This window comes from Dermacentor albipictus, unplaced genomic scaffold (genome assembly GCF_038994185.2).
Source record: "Dermacentor albipictus isolate Rhodes 1998 colony unplaced genomic scaffold, USDA_Dalb.pri_finalv2 scaffold_13, whole genome shotgun sequence".
Classification (NCBI taxonomy): domain Eukaryota; kingdom Metazoa; phylum Arthropoda; class Arachnida; order Ixodida; family Ixodidae; genus Dermacentor; species Dermacentor albipictus.
Genome location: NW_027225567.1, coordinates 4401276 through 4422383, shown reverse-complemented (window position 1 = coordinate 4422383; position 21108 = coordinate 4401276). Strand labels below are relative to the sequence as shown.

The 21108-nt window shown below is 45.6% G+C and overlaps 1 protein-coding gene across 4 annotated transcripts in view; it reads right to left on the bottom strand.

Annotated features, from left to right (window-relative positions):
* Positions 1 to 2017: 2017 nt before the first annotated feature.
* LOC139046706 (kinesin-like protein KIF20A) overlaps positions 2018 to 21108 on the bottom strand; it is a 44551-nt gene continuing 25460 nt past the window's right edge. The window contains exons 5-10 of one of the 4 annotated variants that reach the window (XM_070528656.1): positions 20755 to 20961; positions 18562 to 19077; positions 17316 to 17668; positions 13706 to 13874; positions 8472 to 8591; positions 2018 to 2136 (exon numbers count right to left, since the gene is read on the bottom strand). In XM_070528656.1, the coding sequence (XP_070384757.1) occupies positions 2101 to 2136; positions 8472 to 8591; positions 13706 to 13874; positions 17316 to 17668; positions 18562 to 19077; positions 20755 to 20961 (1401 nt within the window). In that variant the 3' untranslated portion in view covers positions 2018 to 2100. The remainder of the gene's footprint in view (positions 2137 to 8471; positions 8592 to 13705; positions 13875 to 17315; positions 17669 to 18561; positions 19078 to 20754; positions 20962 to 21108) is intronic. The other 3 variants (XM_070528657.1, XM_070528658.1, XM_070528659.1) reach the window with 3 other exon arrangements.

Genomic DNA, 21108 nt, shown 5'->3' with positions numbered 1-21108 from the left:
ACACTGAAATAGACCTATACACGGATAGCGTGATTACATAGAGAGGGACAGCGCCCAAGGTCCCTCTATTTTCTCAATAGAAACCTTCGTGGTCCGCTGTGGCACGCTTCATTGCATTGGCATTTTTGGGCTAAATTATGACGCACTTTCACGGGTCCGTCCATCCATCCGTCTAACTAGCTAGCGAACTAACTTACGTACTAACTAACCGTTTTCCCGCTAATTGGGGTCACTGTGTACTCCATGGTCCAGTGGTTGCCGCACGAGACTGTTGTACTGAATGAACAGGATTTGAAACCAACCGTCGTACCACTGCCATTCAAGCCATTGCTGCAAGCGGCTGCAAAAGCTAAATGAGGAAGAAGACGCCGCCAGAAAGTAGCATCGGGAGATTTCCTGGACCCAATAAAAGTTTATGCACTCACTCACATAGGGAGCTTGAATAGCGTCTGTCAAATAAGCCTCTTGCGTTATTGTCCAAAAATTTCTACTTTACCGTGAGTCACCTTTTTCTTTAAAGCTTTCTTTCCTTACATTGCGTTTAAGCGCCGGCTTCTTAGTTGTACAATCCCCGTAGTGAATACAAGGAGGTCGTGTACGAGTATGACCGCGAGCACCCATTGAAAGTCGTGTACACGGCGCTATCACGGGCAACTACACTTAACGCCTTGCATCTGACGAACGCCAGGGAGAGCTCAACTTCCACCACAGGGACGCCAAATGGGAAGCCCCCTGCACCACTCTCTCGTTTACGAAATCACTGGAGTGGCAAAGTACAGGCTGAACACAATAATGCAGCTGGCCCAGGACTTTCTCGACAAACAAATGTTTGAAAAACACGTCATTCTCGTCGCCATCAACGTGCAGTCGTCGGATGCCCACGTAAGGCACTTCGAGAAAGGAGGAGGAAATAAAGAGAAGGCAGGGGTGTTAACCAGAAATGTGTCTGGTTGGCTACTTTGATCTGGGGGATGGGAAAGAGGGAATACAAAGGTGTGATAGAGGGAGAAGAAGGAAAGGCGTGGCGAGCTCGCGCACACACGCAGGCATCCTGAGCAAGTCAAAGGCTTTCACTAAGGCCAGTCGCACTCAAGAGACCAAAAGTGCCTTAACAGCGTCCCCTCGCGGGAGACCCCGTAGGGAGAGGAGTCCTCGCACTCTCGGAAACGTGGACTAACCACCACGCCCGCATCAACGGGTGCTACCTCGTCGGGCACAGAATGCGGCTCAAGTCAAGGTGTGGTGGTGTCGCCGTCTACAAGAACCTTGTCATGCGCCTTTTCTCGGTCGAATCCATTAGGCTACATTTGTAGCCCCACGTTGACGACACGCCAGTGTACAGCAGCGTAGGAGCCATATCCGTGGATCAGGTAACTTACAACGGCCAAAACATCGCCGTCACTGCCTTCTACGTTAGTCTCAAGGCCATGTAAGAGGTGGTGCAGTGATTCATGCCAATGCAACTAATAGTATACCCCAAGACTGCGTTCATACCTTCGTACGACAATGGTTGGGAACGAGACATGCCGCTCGCCCTCTACGTGGACTTTGACATGTACCCCTTGAAGCTCCGAAACGCGTGGTTTCCGCCGTACACGAGGGAGGCATATGGCACCGAACGGGCCTCCCTCGACATTGTACCCACGGCAACGACTGGAGGTGTGCTCGACCACCTGAGGCTAAGAAATTAGAATTGTTGAGTGATTGTAGATGCTGATCAGTGTTCTTTGTACGTTAGGTTCTATTTCGAACAAACAAGTCTACGTGACGCTCATGAGGACATGTGAACGCGGTCATCGTCTGACATGCCTGTATGTGTGTGCTCCATATTGAAGCAAAGCTACACAGATACACGACAAAGATAGCCAAATAAATGGCGGTTACATTTACCATGATCGCCGAAAGTCAGAGCATACTTGAGTGGTACACGGCCCGAGGTCCAGCTCCTATAATGATCTTCTGAAGGGTGCGGGCCAGTGCACCGGCAGGAGTCATTGATACACGTATTAAAAACATGTCTAGGTAGCTAAAATAATTAACATTTTATTTAAAAACAGCCTAAAACACAGTTGTCATACGTCCACTTCAGCAAAGTGTACCTCAGGCAGGAGTGTTCGGCACGTGCCCGCAGCCACACTGCACAGAGAATGCAAACCGAATTGTTATTGAAAAAAATAATGAAAGAAAGAACCAAAGCACTTGCATTTTGAGGTATCCGGATGTCAGTGCTGATGTCAAATGCCGGAAAACAAAATTGGCCTACAATTTCTTATTGCGTGTAATGAGAAAGACGAATTAAAAATTACTCCTGGAATGTTTCTTCGCCGAACAAAGGATGGGTTGGTTAATGAATCACCGAGACATTACCTAGCGCACACCTGACTTACCATTACACTGTTGTGTTCGGCAATGTTTCATTTGTATTTTCCCTTTTCCATGTCACAAGCTATTCAATGCTGGCAAGTGGGCTAGTTTTTGTTAATGTGTCAAAAGAAAAAAAAGGCAACCTGCAGGTCAGTACACCCAGTAATAACGAACTTCTCAAAGAAAACCATCGCGACTGTTTATATAACGAACTTATAACAGCTTGCATATATTTTTTTTCGGTTTTGCAGTCGACAGATCCTGGCTTTCACTTGCTCCTTCACAGAAAATCGCAATGAGCATGTGCAACTAACACAGCAGAGAGCCTAACAATGCATCTATTGACCTTAAATGTCATTCCTTTCTTTTCGAACAAAAAAATTCCCAGCTGGGTTTTGTTGGGGTGAATATTGGAATAAGTCGCATGTTTTCAGAGGTAAATGTACGAACACAAGCGACAGTCCTGAACGAATTAGGCACTTCATAATAGCAGTATTGAAGGGCGCTGCCAATATTCAAACGGCAGAAGTCAAAAGAAACGAATAACCCGTGAAATAACCATTTTACTTGCTTTTAAAAGTAGTGGCATACCAGGTCAAAGAAACGAAAATGAGATTTCCACCGCTATGGCTCCGGTGCTATGGTGTGGTGAGCACACCGTCATAGGTTCGATACTGCGACGCAATGACTACACATCGACGAGGGAGAAATGCAAAAAACAGTTGTGCACTTTAGGTTATTGAAAAACCCCAGTTGGTCGAAACTAATGCAACCCTCCACTATGGCATCTCAATGCTTTGGGACATTGTGGTTACTTTCATTCTTAGCTTCACACCAGTTGACACCACCAAGCGAAATTCGAGGGCCTATACAAAAACAGAAACGGGGATAGAAAATTATTCCACGGAACTAAACTGCGAAGTTCTCAGGGTATATCCTTTGTTGTATGTCAACGACTGCCATTTTGTGGCAGCCTGTAAAACAGTTGGTGTTGCAGCAAGGAATATAGTCCCTTACACGTGTGCTTATTGATCTTTGCCCGGTGACGACTTTTTACCGGCTAACAAATGTCAAACGTTATCACTCGGCGCTGCATGTATTAGAACATTTGATTCTTGCAGTAGGGGATGTCTGTTGTCACCAAGCCTTTTGTCAGATTGCGTGCGTGGCGAGAAGAGTTGTACATTCTAAGATGTGTGCGTGCACTAGCGATTACACATGTATAAATAGCCGACCAACGCGTTTGACCCGAACATCAGATTTCGCCGATGCGCGATTGTGCTCGCCGCCATCATTGTGCTTTGAGTGTCACTTGCTTTTTCTGGACACAGGTTCCTCCTAGAAAGAGGTGCTTTTGTTACGCAGTTTTCGTTAGTGTTCCTTACTGTAACGGTAATGTGGCAATAATTGTGCACTTTACCGAGCGAGATTGGGAAGTGTTGAGCCTTGGAAACTCAATGCACGAAACGTTTACCCAGTGGGAGATGGACAATATTTTTGCTGGGTGCATTCTGTCGAAATCGAGATTACTCTTGCTTGAGCATCTCATTCCGGCTTAGGGGCTCGGAGCTCATAAGTTACGAGACTGCGACGACCAGCTATTAGGTTGAAGATGAGCACATACCTGAACACGAAAAGATTTGTGGGGCAGGAAAGGTAAGGAACCACGGGTGTGAAAACATTCGAAATATCAAATATGAATATACATAATTTGAGAATTCGCATTCCGAAATTGTTCAAGACTGATGGACAACAACATTTTCAGTCTATCAGGAGAAAGGCCAACGCAAACATCTGCTGCGACGGTCCTGCTGTAATAAAACAGATTGATTAGCAGACGAATATGTTCCGGAGTGAAAGTCTTAAGTGGATCACTCCTGCACAATTTTTGCAGTAGTTTCCAAGCATGCCTCACCTTATGAAGCCAGCGAATAAGTTGCCTCACTTTAGGCAAAGTAATTTATTATTTAGCTAACCTCAAAATGTTTCTTCTTAACTGCGCGCGCTGCTGCAGTATTGCCGATAGCTTTTTAAGGAACTGTACTGGCTGCACATGGTGACGCAGTGTAATATTTGGATTACCGTCATTGTAGGGCATCAGGTATGCTTTTTACTTTATTTATAAACGTCCGAGTTCACCTGACATCCCGTTTTTAATGGATTTATCGAACAACACAAATTAGCCTTTCGTTGCCAATGGATTCTATAAAAATGTACATTTCATTACGTTTCGAACATTTCACTGTTCGAACACTTGAAGGAAAAAAAGCGCATGCCAAATAGGTTTTCGGCCGATCAGAGCGTAGATGTGTACACTGTGCTTCATTCAAGCGACTTCTCCGTTCCTACTTCTTTGACAGACCCAGACCTTATGAGCATTCTTTCTAGTCTTAAACTGAACAAATCTGCTGGTATTCACGATGTATCCATTGAAGACATCGATAGAAATATCGAAGTTCTAAAAGAATATGTTGCTTTCTATATTTAACGCTGCCATAGAACGCGGTATATGCCCTCACCGCTCATTAACTAGGCACGTTTGATTTCTTTTTACAAGAGTGGTTGTAAAAGGGATGTAGTGAGCTACCGCTCTATTTCTATTGTTCCCTGGTTATCGAAAATTGTATTGAAAAAGCATGTCGTGTGCATAATGAACGTCTTTCTCATCTAACAATACATCAATCAAACATTACTACGGCTTCGTAGCTGGCTCTAGTGGGCAAGTCCTGCAGAACATTTTCCCAGTGTTATGCATTCCGCTTTGGACAAATACAATACTTTTGTCGGCTTTTTTGTATATGTAAATAAAGCACTCAATACGGTAAATCATTCTCTTACGGGTATTGCGGATCGTCTCTTATCGAATTACCTAATTGAACGTTCACAGGTGGCCCCATTTTAACCTGCGCAGAGTGTAATCACATGGCTGCAAATTGGAGTTTCGCACGTACAGCTCTATTCTGTCGTCCTGTCTTAATTTATACATCAATGACCTATGCCAAGCCATGCAGCTTTCAAATATTTACCAACCGCACACGACACATCTGAAATAATCGGCATCTTTCGACATGCGCAAAGCATGCTGCGTGCTGAAGAAGGAGACAAATAATTTGGGGAATTGAGTTTATGCCATGTTAAGTGTTATGCAAGCCATCAGAAACTCAGCTAGTCTGCTTTAGAAGAGAGGGAAAACAAGAGGTGAATGGCAGAAAGGGTAAGCAGACAGTGTGCTGTTGGCTACTCTGTACAGGGGGTGGAGTAGCGGCAGAAAATATGAGGAAACAAGAGAAGATCATAGTGCGAGAATAAAAAGTTCACTAGCGCTCTTTAAGCAGCTTGGGCCGACGTCCGCTGAAACCAAGGTCCAAGAATTCAGGCTTCCGTAAGGGGACGGTTGTCAATCCTATCTAACGGGGTGTTGAGGACTTTCCTTTGCGCACTAAAGTGACGACAATCACACAGAAGGTGTTCTACCATCGCTTTGCACCCACAGACTTCACATTCTCGACTTGTGGCCATTTCAATGAGGTAGGAGTACGCATTAGTAAAAGCGGGAAAGCGAACTACGTTACCTCCAAACGAGAGTTGCAAATTAGTTACCTCTCGTCGTGGTAAGCCATGTGGAAGGCGGAGCTTCGGATAAGGACCCAGGGAACAAAGGCGCCGTTCTTTAAAGTCACGTAAGCTCGCGAGCAAGTGCATGGAGCTTTCCCGCTGCGTCTATTCTTGACATCGGTATAGGGACTGTCGTCTGAAGATCGAGTGGCTCAACGCTCGTTTCCAAGGATGCCACAGTGACTTGGCAAGCATTCAAACACGATATCCTGTCTTTCCTCAAGTGGCCGATGGTAAATTTCTTCCGTGTCGACGACAATATCGTTCGTGTGGTCCACGGCTTAGTGCAGAGAGCAAACTCTGGAAGGTGACCTTGTAATCGCAGAAGATGGACCATTTCTGGGGAGTTTCCTGCGATCAATTTAATTGCTGCACGCGAAGCTAGAAGTGTGACAGCCGTCGTTGATGTCAAGTGTGATGAAGTGCGTGATAAATTCCCATGAAGTCATCCCGCCGAATGGTTAGTTTTAAATGCGCGCCTTGCACTTGCTGCCCTATAGCATGTGTACCCTTTTAAATATATCTTTATAGCGTGTGTCCCAGCTAACGTGTACTAAGTGGTTAAAAAAATGTTTAAAATACACTGTTCAAGATACAATGATAAAACGTATGGTGTTCAGTTGTCAGCGTTCTCACAACCGCAGACCGTAGGTATTACGATCTTATGTTGCACTGTGTTTTCTTAATCATTCTTTTTCGTTTAGCAACTTGGCTAACGTTAGCTGGGACACCATATAAGTGAATTCCGGCTTGCGGAACACTCGTAGCCCACATATCTGAAGGATTAAGGAGCGTTGATCGTGCAATAAAACCTCGGAAGCAGAGGATGGATGCCGCATGCACAGGTGAGGACGCGGTTGTCGCCATCCCGAACCCCTCTCTACAACGCATTACCACCCTTCACATATCCCCAACTGCCACTTCGGAGGAGGCTGAAGAGGCCGCCATTGCCCTACCTATTACGAGCACGGAGGCCTGGTATATATTATCGGACTAAAACTGCGATAGTAAATTTTGCTCACGGGAGAGTTCACGTCCCTGCATTTCGCATACTGAACTCTATCGGTGCACACCAGCCCCGTCACATGCAGCTCATATGGGTGCCTGCCCACTCTGGGAATCCTGGAAACGAGGCTGCCAACGCTTTAGCCCGAGGTTCTCTCAACCGGGCACCGGCGGCCTCCGATCCAGGGTTCTCACAGGAGCGCATGTATTCATTCAGTGAACTGACGCAAGCCTGCAAAGCTGAGCGTCGGCTCTACCCCCCTCACCCCATCCCTCGACAATTATCACCAGACACTTTGGAGGCGGCTCCAAACACGCACCTTACCCTCCCCTTATATACGCTTGTGCTATCACCACGTCCACACCGACCCCTCCTGTACCCTCTGCCACCAACCCAAAGCCACTCTTGATCACATCCTTTTCCTCTGCCCGACGGATCCTCCCGCGCGGGGCCTTGAGCACCTTACTACTTGGGAGGCTTGGGAGACCCTACTGCGCTCCGAGGACCCGGCCAAGCAAATCATCGCCACAGGCCGGGCTGCCAGCGTCATGAGCTTCCGGGACATGAACGTTTGAGTGCAGTGGGGTCGTGTGGGGGCCCAAGGACCTGCGTGTCCGCAACTCCCCTGTGTGCAATAAAGTTATCACCACCTCACCACCACCGCCTGGTGCTTAGAAGCAGAACACCACCGCCGCTGACCTGTCAGAATGGGTCAGCCCGTTATCAGGTGAAGATAACGTGTCAACAACTGCATGCCGATGTTTCATCTAACACCGCAAACATCGGCTACATTCCAGAACTCAATGCCTGCGATGCAACTCCCCCGCAGAAGCTCTAAACTGAAGTGCAACGCACCGATAACTGCACAAGACCGCGTTTCAATGCCATACTTATTAGGAATGTCAAAACCTTGTCTAATGCTACCACTTCACTCCTGTTAGCGAGAACAGGCAGAATAGGCATGGTACTCCAGCCAAAATTTTAGTAGCTTCACTACTGTACTGTGTATCCCCCCCATCCCGGGCCCAGGACCTCCCACTGTCAGCAATAGTCACTGTTAAGCATCGCCTTGTATTCCGTAGCTCATATTCTGTCACTCAAACACTCATTTGCCAAAATTGCAATCAACTGCAGCTGCACGGACACATGAAAATTATGAGAGGCACCTATACTCAGTGTAAAGTATAGGTTCGAATCACTGAAAATGTATTGAGCTATTTTACTACATAGAACTTCTTTAGAACAACTGATTGTCCTTGTCTTTTTTCCTTGTGTCCGTGGTTTTATTTGCGCTAAGCTACTAGTTCAAATGATTGCTCAGCGTCTAAAATTATTGAAAGTTCGGACAAAAAGAAGTAGCAACTCTACTCTTATAAATGTTGACCTACTGAATGAACGCTGAGCCCGTACTGCTGAGCAACCAGCCAAGAATGCAAGACAGAGGAGCCTTAAGATATGCAAAAGTCGATGCGAAGCGCACACTGACCATGTTCGCAGTCACATTTTGTGCAACTGCCTTTCTGCCCAGCTTTTCCTCAAGTTCGGCGACTTGGCGCTCGGCTTCCTCGAGGCGCCGCCGAAGATCAATGGTAGAGGCTTGCTCTGCCTAAGAAAGGACAACAGGAACACTAGATAGTAAAGCAACATTGTAGTATCCTGTACAGCAGCTACTTACGAGCTGAACCAAACTATTCCTGTTAAGCACCAATTAATATTAATAGTGTCCATTGAAAGTGTTGGTGATCAGTTATTGGACCTTCAGAATCATGAGAAGCGTACATAAAAAGTGGAATAATTTCTTATTCTTCAGCGAGTTCTCAGGTGCAAAGAATATAGACTCCATGCAAGAACACAATACAAGAACGTCAGATATCAGAACGTCAACTATTTCATGTTTAGAATACATGAAAAGCAGCACCCATCAACCAACGTCAAAGGCATGCTAGGTTTTAAAACGCACAAAAAGTAACTCACGCGCCCGACAACCCAGCTGCCTACCTGCCAACTCGTTTTACTAAAACACTACACATTAGAACTTGCAGCACGTACAAGTTTCATCATATGTTTCAAAATGTATGAGAGACAATTTAGATAGTTTCATTCGTCTTTTTGCCCATCTTAGCTTGCAAAAATTGCAGAGTGGCTGAAGGGGATATAAACTAAATCATGCTTGAAAAGCAAAGAAATACTGTCTAAGGGAAGTCCTTAACATAACCGCAACTTAGTAGGGATACTGCTAGCATCTCGCACCCTCGACCAAGCACTTGATGCTGAAGCCAAACTAACGCCTAACGTTACGCTCTTTCCTCCTTTAAGTGATCACTCTACTATTCATTTTACCATTAGTGCGAAACATCCTAAAGATACCAGGAAAAAATGAAGCTATACTGGACTGCAGGAAAGCAGACTTCGAGGCCATCAAATGCGAGTTGCGTACATTAGACACATTATGGACTAACTTTGACGATCATTCCGTTCAAACTAGTTGTGACATGCCTGTATCTATCAAAAGTTTATTTTGGCCTAGTTGGTGTGTACTGCTTGTCATATTGACTAAAAGAAGTCATGTTTGGGACATGTGTATATACTTATAGCAAGTGAACTAATAAACAAACATGTTCCCAGCCATACCATAAATTCTAACCCACAAGCTCTTGGGCTGACAATCACATTAACAATTTTTTAACCGTAAAAAGTGTGTGTACCACTCAGCTAAGTTGGCCTCAAGTGCTTATCGTCGGACGGCATACAAGCCAGCTTCTAACTAATATATTCAAGAGTCAAAATATCCACAACGTACTTTTCTTAATGTTACACCTCCATCCACTCTTAAATCGAGCATTAAAAAAAATTGGACAGTAAATGGACCTCATTAAAATAGCTTGACCTCATTGAATGATTCTACTGAGCAGCCTATTCCTAAACATGGTTCTGCAGCTCACCTTAAAGCATTTGCCAAAAATGTTTGGGAGCCCTTAATAAACAACTTCCAGCATTCCGTAGTTATGATTATCCAGTCATAATGCCAGTGACAGTCGATGCATGTGGTGTTGCCAAAGTTTTTAAGAAACGTTTCCGCGTACAGTTCAATTATACAAACCAAAATTTTCAACAGCAACTCAACACAGGCCCTTCACCTTAATCGAAAGTTGGGAGGGCGACCCCTCCACAAATATGGCAACAAACTTAGCAACTATCGGTCATTTAACTTATCAGCACGCATTGCAAACTGCTAGAGTACACTGTATTCAAATCCCTCTGAGTTTCTTGAACATTTCTCCTGCACATCATGGCTTTAGGAAATTATACCCACGCAAAAGTCAACTCGCATCTTGCACTGATCAGTTGCATCTAATTCTTGATTGTTAATGCGCCGACTGTATTTCTTATATTTCTCACAAGCATTTGATGAATGTCACATACTAAGCCAGTTGTATATTGATGTTAATCTTTTAAAAGGAACCGTATGTTTTCTTGTTATTCGCTCACAATACTTAACTACTAACGGCTATAATTCCCCTATGTGATCTGTTGCCTCTGGAGTGCTCCAAGAATTTGTTCTCGGTCCTTTGCTGTTTTTAATACGTACAGTCACCCGAAAAAGTTTACGAGACGCGTAATTTGCGAAAGAGCCAGATTTCCGCGAAACCTGTGAACGTAGCCTCTAATTAAGAGGTTTGATCCCTAGCAGTTATTGCTAACTGCAGTGTGATTCATTAAATTAGAAGTGCTATGCCTTCAAAGCAAAAATCCGCATTTGTCGTCAAACCCGTGCCCCGTAAAGTTTTGCGGTCGACTACATATTAACGACCTTCCTTCGCCAGTAACTTCTAACATTAATCTCTTCGCTCATGGTTGTGTCATCTTTAGAGAAATTACAGATTACGATTCTAACTGTCCTTAATCCGACCTTGATATAATACTTAACTGGTGCAGTCGATGTCTAATGGAATCAAATGTTAATTATAAAACTATGCATGCATCTAGGACACCGACCTCCTGTCAATTATACTATTTGAAGAACCGTCCTTCACAAAAGGTAAATTCGTACACGTACTTAGGAATTCATATCACGTTCAACCTCACTTGGGCAGCATTAATAGTAAGCGATGCTAACCGTGCTCTTGGTTACTTAAGCCGAAGCATTTTGAATGCTCCAGACTAACTTTGTTTCATGAAACATTTGTACGCCCGAAATAGGTTATGCTACATCAGTCTGGACCCTAATCCCATAAAGTTGCATATTAGAATTAGTTCAGAAAAAGTCGCAGTTTCACCCGAAAGGCGAATCAGTGATTGCGATAGCAAATTAGTGAACTATGCGAAATAAGGATAGTTTCACCAGTAGTATATACAGTAAAAGCTCGTTAATTCGAACCGCAAGGGGAAGCTGCTTCAGTTCGAATTAACGAAAGTTCGAATTAACGAAAGTTCGAACTAACGAAAGTTCGAACTAACGAAAGTGAAGGAGAGCAACAGTACACTGCGATTGGGAAGCAGTAGGGCATGTCAGAAATTTGCCACGTCGGAAAGTGATGGTGTGTGCCGCGGGCACACGCCATCTTCAAGTCGAAGCTCTGGTGCCGACTGTACCACATCACCGATGTCCACCGAAACGAACGTTAGCCGAGGCTTAACACCATCACAATGAATCGCGACGGCCGATACCTCCTAAGCTGAAAACAGAGGTGCACAACCGAAGAAGACTGCCGAGACAAAGACGCTGAACATGTGAAGGTGGCGAAGGGCCTGATTCGTTGGTTCTTGATTGCAAGCGCGGCTGCGACGTACTTGATTCGCTGTGTTTTGGCGCTAGCCGTGCCATCTCCGCACAACATTAGCAGCTGTACAAGATTTGCAAAGCCTCCGAGATTCGCAACGGGCAAGAAGTCTCGGAGGTTACGTAGAGTGGAGAAACGGCAGCGGCCGCTGCCTTCTGGCTCACCCCGCGTCAGTTAGATTTTAACGCGATAGCGTTAAGGAGCTCGTGTCGCAGAAAAGCCGGTGTCGTCGGCGTCGGTGTCGGCGTCGGCCGCGTTGACCGTGAGCGATAAATCACGGCAGGCGCTTCATAAATAAAAAGCAACTTCCAAGATTGGCCCGGTGGGAATCGAACCCAGGTCTCCGGAGTGTGAGACGGAGACGCTACCACTCAGCCACGAGTTCGTTGCTTCCAAGCGGTGCAAACGCGCCTCTAGTGAATGCGGTGTTGCCTTCGAAACGAGCCGTAGAAAGTTATACTGCGGTGTATATCGGTAATTATGAACATGTAACGTACAGAAGTCACAATTACACGAGTTGCGAAGTGCGTTTCCGCTGCATTTCTTCTGCGCTTTCCGCACACGCAGAGCCATCTTGCGGCAAACACAGAAGACCCCCTCCTCTCAATGTACGGCGCTGCCCCGACAGGAGGCGCGCCGCGCGCGCATTGGGACCGCTGCCAGGCGCGTCGCGGGACTCCCTCTCCCCTGACGACGCTTCGCCGTGCTTCCGGTTTAGATTACTATCTATCTCTCTGCCCGTGCCGATCACGACGTTTGGCTGGCGTAGATCGTTTCCCCTCCGAGACACCGAGTACTTTGGTTCGTTTCGTTCGCTCAGGCGCACGTTTCGTTGCCGCGCCCAACGCTGCGTTGCTCGACGCTCACCGCGTGATAGGTGGGCGCTAAGTCCGATGCGGGGCGCGTCGTAAGTGATTGCTGTGCCGTAGCGCATTGTCATATACCCCTTGGCGGGTCGACGGGAACGCTGTCGCGTCCCACTCTTGAAGGCGAAGCTTAAGCGTCCTCCAATTTTTTTTTCCGATTTTGCCTTCTCTTACCGTTCTCCGTTTCGGAGGCAATACAGCCTTATGTGTAGGCAGTAGGCGCGTTTCTCTGGCCGTGTGCCAGGCGAGCGTAGTTCGAATTATCCGTGAGGGAACCTTCTCGCGTTCGAATTAACGGACTTTATACATATACTTCTGTGGAGTTTGGCCGGACCAAATTGTACAGTTCGAATTGTCCATAAATTCGAATTATTGAAGTTCGAATTAACGAGCTTTCACTGGACTTGGAAACGTTAGCTTACTAGCTGAATGATGAAGCATAGTGTCAGCGCGCACAAGCAAACACATCACATTACTATAACATGGACACTCGCTGCGAAAACGCTAGTGTGAGAAAGCGCGCCAGTAGCAGCGGACAAAGTGACCTTCGGGTCACCGTAAGAGCGACAACACGGCGCCCAGAAAAATGAGCCGGGTGCGCATTCCTTTGAAGATGAGGCTCGGGCGACCGCGCAAGGCCGTGCAAAGTATGCTCTTACTGGCTGAGTCGAAGCCGCCGATTGCTGTTGGAAATGTAGGCATAGTGGGGTAGGCTGTAATGAAGCGTGTCACTAATACGATAGAAAACCGTGGAAGCATGATATTGCCGCTAAAGGAACGGAGGCTCAATTGAGAATAGACCAGCAGCTAGTCGGCCCGCGTGTTTTGTCTGGCATTGGTCCCGTACTGCTGGGATGTCTTTTTCGGAATGGCTACAAGTTTTATTTTTTTTTCATGTCTTAAACACAGAATCACAAAGAAAGCATATGTCGGAAGCTAAACATGGTATCGCAAACACCTCAAGAACAGGTTCCACAGTGCAATGTGTGCACTAGAATAAAGCCGGGAATGCCAGAGCTGCCTTGGACATTTGGACAATGCAAAGAGCGGTGGAGAATACAGGGCAGTATTACCATGCTGTGGCGCTTAAGCTGTGCGATCTCGCTGGCAGTGCGGGCGCGAAATTCTAGCGCATGGAAAGCACTTTCGCGCAGCATGCGCAGCTCCTGCTCCATGCACTTCATCAAGCCCTTGTAGGTATTGGCACGGGTTTCGCTTACGGCAGCCATCTTCTGCACGAACCTGCAAAGCGTTGGTACACTGCTAACATGAGATGTCGCTTACTGATGTGACAAAGTAGATTATGTGAAAATGAGAAATTAACCACTTGCCGCATGGTGTCTCGCAAGAGACACAGAACTGGTGCAAACATAATGAAACCCAAAAGAAAAAAATAGTACATTTATCGGTAATCTGTACAATGTCTAGACATATGGACAGTGAAAATAGTCGGACGTAATTTTTATTCTGCAGTAATTTATAGCGCGAGCTCATTACACAACATGTTACTCTTTCCCTAGTATACACGTTATGTTTACCATGTTTATATTAAATCAACACGCGAAAAATACCAGGGAGTTTGCCTTTTGTCAGCCTAATGTAGTGTTGTAAAGAGTAAAGATGGTCCGGTTGTTTTGTGAGGTAGAAATTAATTGCTGTAGCATACATGACACAGCATGTACTTGTAACTTGTTTTATGAAGGGGAACAGTCACTTATGATATCGCAAGAGAACGAATTCTGCGGCATAATGTTTTTACATGTTAAGCTGCTTCTTAGCACTATTATTGTTATCAATATGTATGAAAATGAAAGTGCTAGCAGGGTTACGATAAACATAAAAGAGCCTGCTTTGTTTCAAGAGCTAATGACAAGAACAGAACAAGGCAGAGGAAAAGGAAGAAGACAATTTTCTGGCTTGCGCTGGTCTCTTAAGGACTACGCAAAAAGGCGTTGCAAGAAGTGTTCTAAAGGTTCCGGCCCAGATATTTGGGCTGCCATTTTTTTTTGCTTGGAAAAGGGCGGATATTTTCGCAGAAATCCTGCAATTCTAAAGCCTTTCGGTATGGTCACAAAATATACCGGAAAATGTATGCCGTGTTAAGTACGATACATGACATCTGTATGAAGTCACAACTAAGCGTTTCTCTGGAAAATTCAAGTTTGTTCGGGAATATCGTCCTAAATAATAGCTTCTCTGGTTTTTTCACAAGGAAATACATGATATGCTGTAAGGGGTTAAGTGAGGAGACTTCAGATTTAAGGGGCTGTTTTGCCTTGATAGGGTGAAAATTAGGGGTGTGCGAATATTCAACATTTCGGATACGAATTGCATAGTCCTGTGCTATTGGTATGGTGTTCGATTCGAAATTGTCATATTTGCAGTTGTCTAATAATCACGTGGCAAGCTGACACTGCCACTTGATGTGCAGGAGAACCACGTTTGTGGTGCAATCAAACTTTCTTCAGCAAAAACGTGGGGATTTCTGCACCATCTCTGCACGTTAATTTGTAGTTAACTAACGTGCCTCCCTTTAAGCTGCCAACGAATTTGTTGTCTTGATTATGACAAAGCGATTATTTAACCTAGCTAGCCAAATGTTATACGATTTCAATGAATGCGCGTTGCTGAAATATTGCGCTTAGTCCTTTCAACGAACACTACACTGATGCATGCACATGGTCACCACGCTGTCCTTTCTTTCACTACTGCCAGTGACTCAATGTACCGAGAGCAATCACCTTTAGTCCCGATTTACAAGTTTCCCAGTTGAAATTGGTAATAGCATTAGTGGTATCAAATAATGTAAAAGAACGCTTTGTTGCTAGCGCAGTCAACGCAATACTTACAGTTCAGTTTTTTTAGAAATTGCAAATATCTGTACAAGGCTCCAGAATTTCACTAGTTCACACACCCCTAGTTAAAATACCACCACATGAACTTGTAATATGCTGATCCTATGTGCGATTTGAGCCTCACTGTCAAATGGTATGCGAAGTTAGGAGTTTTAGTTTCACATGTATAGAAGCTTCAGGTACGTAAGGATCTGAGCGAAATGCGAATGCCCAGAACGTCAAGAATGATCTTGCATTTCTGTTATGCACGATATAATTACCTGCCTGCGTTGCATGCCCTGCCTAGATGAATGACTGAGTACCAAGAGCCAAGCGCAGTGGGATCAAGAGTGCCGATTTCATTCCACTAAGGCACCGATAGAAAAGGACGGTGACACAGATCGATGCAAAATATTTCGCAGCTCGAAATCATGCACCAATTCTACATAACCGAGTATGAATGACCAGTTCATTCAGTTAGAAAAATGCATGGCTTTTACTGCAGACGGTGATGGACAAACTCGCCCGTGGCAGCGATGACGTCTACTGACAGAGGGTCCGAATGGGCATGGCAAATGGTGGTTGCTTCCGTGCGCCACGAAGAAGCAACCACCATACTTGCACGCAGAAACGTTTACGTACGTGAAAGCAATTGTTCGGTTCACGTAGCACACAGGATTATGTTTGCAGGTGCAAATCTTCGCATGTGAAACAGACCGTCTTACTCCTATTTTTTGTAAGAAAATTACGGTGCGCTTCCCATAGCTTCCAGTGGCTGTTGCATTTGTGGATGTTACCCTCGTATGTCACCCTCGTATGTTACCCTCGTATGTCACCCTCGTATGTCACCCTCGTATGTCACCCTCGTATGTCACCCTCGTATGTCACCCTCGTATGTCACCCTCGTATGTCACCCTCGTATGTCACCCTCGTATGTCACCCTCGTATGTCACCCTCGTATGTCACCCTCGTATGTCACCCTCGTATGTCACCCTCGTATGTCACCCTCGTATGTCACCCTCGTATGTCACCCTCGTATGTCACCCTCGTATGTCACCCTCGTATGTCACCCTCGTATGTCACCCTCGTATGTCACCCTCGTATGTCACCCTCGTATGTCACCCTCGTACCCTCATCAAGAAAGTCAGCGTGTAATTCGTTTAAATAATTCGTGGGATGTGGCGTTGCTGAAGATCAGCATACTTGGCAACCACTAAACTTAATTGATAAAATTAGGGAGTGGCAGAGTGCAGTTTTTTTAAATTTGGGGTAACGCCTTTTGAGACATGCACTTCATTGAAGCAGATTTACATAGAAATAACAAATGAGCACAGCTAACTTGGAAAGGGTAAGACTGACAAGCAGCACATTGTAGGTAGATTACCGGCAACATTCATTTAGACCGCAGGCTTTGAAAATTTGGTCTGCTGGAAGAACTGGCTCGTAGAAATTTAAGTTGCTTAGAAAGGGTACTGTTGCAGTCTTTCGCCGCCATGCCTTGCAACGGAAGGTTCGGGGACTCAAGAAAGTGAAAGGTTTATGTGAACAAATTGTTTGCATCATTACTGATGCAACAATAAAATGATTTCGAATTCGCAAACGTGTTTAAAAACTTGGAAAGTTGGCAAGTATGGCATCAGGAATACGATCGCTAAGTGTAAACATCGCTAGGTGTAAGTGCCATTGCATCCGGAAATATAGGAGTGGGCTTACAACAGGTGGTGCTTCGTAGAAAGACCTCGCATGCAAAGCTAGAGCTCTGGAGACTAAATACAAGGACTGCTTCATATGAGTGAGTGGCAACACTGACTGAAGCACAGACCACCGCAGGATGAATCAAAACACGCACTTCAGCTGGCACCGGCTATCCTCCAGGTCCCGCTGGAGCGCCTCGATGGTCTCGAAGAGCTCAGCTTCATGTGCATCCAAGGCTGCTGGTGGAGCCACTTCCTCAGCTTTGTTTTGTGCAAGGGAACCATCAGGAAGTTCATCGCCTCCCATGGCACGGTTCCACCGCTCACTGAGACGACGAACAGCCTCCTTGCAGCGAACATGGCGGGACTCGAGCTGCAGTGGCACCACTTCAATGGCAACAGCTGAGAACTTGAGCGCATTCAGCGACTCCTCGAAAACCGACATGGATGGACAGATGTTCACAACCAGAGAGACTTGCGCACCCGTAGTGAAGTAGGCCTGCATCGCCTACAAAAATCCAGAGTAAAAATTACGCAGATCCAATGCATAGGTTGGAATCAACGTGAAGCAAAGCTTTTGAGAAGCAGGTAATATGCATCCCGTTTATTTGCATTTAATTATCTTTATTTTCCAACTATATGCAATTTTATGAATTGTGCATGCACAGTGAGTCACTGATTTAAGCTCACGGAATGGTTATAGTTACATACCTGATCGCCTGTGAACTGTGAAATCGTAATTCAGCGGAGAGCTCTCAAAAAAAAAAAAAAAAAAACTGGGGATTGGTGGGTGCGTAAGCTAATAGTGAGCACGATCATTTTGAGGGATGCCCACTCATTTTATTTGTTCATGAACGATTATGTGCTTTTAAACGCAGCATAGAAATAGCCGCAAACTAGGAGCAGTATAGACTGGCTAGCAACACATTGTTTTAAGATTAGCGTCTATTACAGCGCACTTGTTATTGGCGATTTCGCTCTCAGATACCTGCAGGAATAAATTTACTCGAAGCTGGCGTCCTTTCATTTCAGAAGAATTTCAAGGGTATGTTCAAAGGGCATTTGAGGCTAACTTGCAGTAAGAAATATAAATTTGCATTCAATGTGCCTACTGCAGGTCTACACAATGTGCAACAGCTTTAGATTGGTTTTTTTAATGCCCAATCCTTATAAGACTAAAGTTTGCTACTTTACTGCTGGTATTATTTCATGTTCAGAATATGCCAGATCAAAAGCATGTCGCAAGTGTGCCCATTTCGAACGACCCGGTGGGTGCTCCGTGGCGGAAAGAACTGAATGCACGACTTCCCACAGCAAGGCAGGCGCTCTACCGCTAGGCTGTGGCTGTAAAATTGTGTATCCGAGCTACAATGTCGGTTCATAAAAAAAAACCAATCGTACCTGGGTGAGCTTGCTCTCTCGGAAGGGCACCGGAGCCTTCTTGAACGCATCTTTGCTACGGAGGCCCTCCAAGCAGCGGCTGAGCACTGACAACGAGTTGTTGATGCAGCCGGCTTCGCGAAGCCATGACCCATCAGTTCCCGCTTTGGATGGCCTCTCCGAACCCGCCAAGTCACATAGCATCATTGTGCGGACTTGCCAGTTTTCGGTGCCCGACGTAGATGTGACAAGCCTCACCATGAAGACGCAGTGGCTGCGGCTCGAGCTGCGGTTCAGCCGAGTCTCGGCAATGGTTTGGTTTGTGCGAGCAAGGCAGAACAGCCGATGCGCCTCATCCGCCGAGTGCACGGGCACTTCGACGAGTCCACGCACAAATGCGCGCTTAGCCCGGTCTTCACCTAACTTTAGAATGGTGCGCCACTGGCCGCCTTTCTTTGTGGCTGCCTCAGCCGATGGGAGCAGAAGGTCATAAATTCCCTCCTTGTAGATTTCATAGCAGGAGAGCCACAGGGATACCTGCCGAAGATGTGATAGAAAGGACGGAAGGAAACTATAGCGCAAACCGCACGGACTAATCGTCCTTCTCGCAAGCATAATGAAGCCGACAGCTGATACAAAACAGTATTACTTGGAGGGGCTTTGTTTAATTATGACCAGCCTATACTTAAACTCCCGAGCATCAATGCAAGCAATTTTCGTTCATAACTTCTTGGCACGTTTTACTGTCTGTTCAACCAACATGCTGTGCCAGAGTTCTGTTCTTCCTTTTAACATTTATGAACCTCAATGAAGTTGAAAGAACCAAGTCTGGCTAGCAGCGCTGTCTGTTCCCATTGGTAGTCTGGGCGATTTCATGCGTTTAAAAAGCTGTCCGAAGATTTATCAATAAAGTTCTGTGGGTCGCTTGAAAAATCTTATTGCTTCCTTTCCTAATTACCATGCTGTTCTTGTGCAGCCTTCTTCGAGATTCCCGGTCAGATGTACGCTTTGTCATAAGCGAGTATTAGCAAAAGAAACTTGCTATCAGGATTGGAAAAGGCAGTTTTGAGCAACACCAAAGGTGATCATGCCATAGGCGAGTATTTAGCTAAAACGTGATCATATGAAATTTTGGTGCATTTAACTCGTAGGCAAGTGTGAAGGGCACATCGTATCCAGATCTAATGAACGAGCAGCAAGCTATAGCAGTTACTACATGAGGACGTAACGTTTGCAACAAATGACGTGCTACAGTTTCTTCGACACACTTGCGTAACCCACATACTAATTGAAACACTTGCGTAACAAATGCACCACCCACAATATTGTTCGTAAATGAGTATTTGAACTCATCAGCTGCATACCGATGTTGCCAATTTTGAATTTAGCACTACAAACAGGCTTGCCGGCAACCAAATACCATCTGGAATAGTAATATAATTGCATTTTTTGCCACTTTAATGCAGCAGAAGTACCACAGATGGAACGTTTATTCTTTGCCAAGCTTTGAAAGGAATACATATTAGTAATCTTTCTGAGCCCGAAGAAAACACTGTCGAAAAGCACGACATCCCGTGCATCTGCTTCAATTTACCGCACTAGCTCATTTTTCTGTCCTACCAAGCCTTGACTGACGGCGACACTATCCCGTTTGCCCCCTAGATGTGCAAGTCCTTACTGGATTACCATATTATACACATATAGTCTGGGACGCTACAGAAGGTAGTTTGAGCTGCATTTCGTAGTCTATGGTCTTCCGGTGCGATAGCCGTATGTTCCGTCTACAAGTCACCCTGTTATTATACTAACACCACCACTTTTGCATAGCAGATATTGGTTACCCAGAGAAGATGCGAAAATAAAACACTCACGAGGCTTTCTGGAAGTGTCATTTCAAGCCTATTTATACTTCAGTTAAGTGGACTATAGTTCAATTTAAATAACCCAAAACTGAATTAGAAATGTTTAAGGAAATTTCATGAATCCATAACCACCCGAGCCCGAAAAAAGAAATACTTTTAAATCTACGAGGTCACACTAACGTGCACTGCTGTAGTTGCCAAGAGAGTTTGTTTTAATGGAATTGTGCGTTTTTACCTTCTGTTAACTTCTTAATGAGAAAGCAAAGAGTAGTTGTAAAGGAACACTGCCCGTCTAAACCGAATTAGTCTCGGTAGTGTGCCTTAAAGCCGACACTTCAATAGCTAAGCATACTTGTGCTTCATCATAGCTGCTGTCACAGCTGTGAAGTAGGGACTCATGGCTGCTACTTGAGGCAACACGGCTGAAGTCGGTGGCGCTGCGGGCTGCCTTCATGTCCAACAATCGGCCTTTCCGCAAGAGCGCAGAGGCCTCCTGCTCGGCGCTGAGCGGCACCACATCGTCAAAGCAGTCCGGGCGTACTGGTGCCCCCTTGCACACCTGAGTGGTGAGAAGCAGAAAGGGGAATACACTTAGGTCACGAACAGATTGGCTGCTGAGAGTTCGTGCCAAATCAATAACAGGTCTGCGAGACAATAAAGGTGGCCTCCCAGTTGACTCATGACCTAAGGTTCCTTGCAGACAATG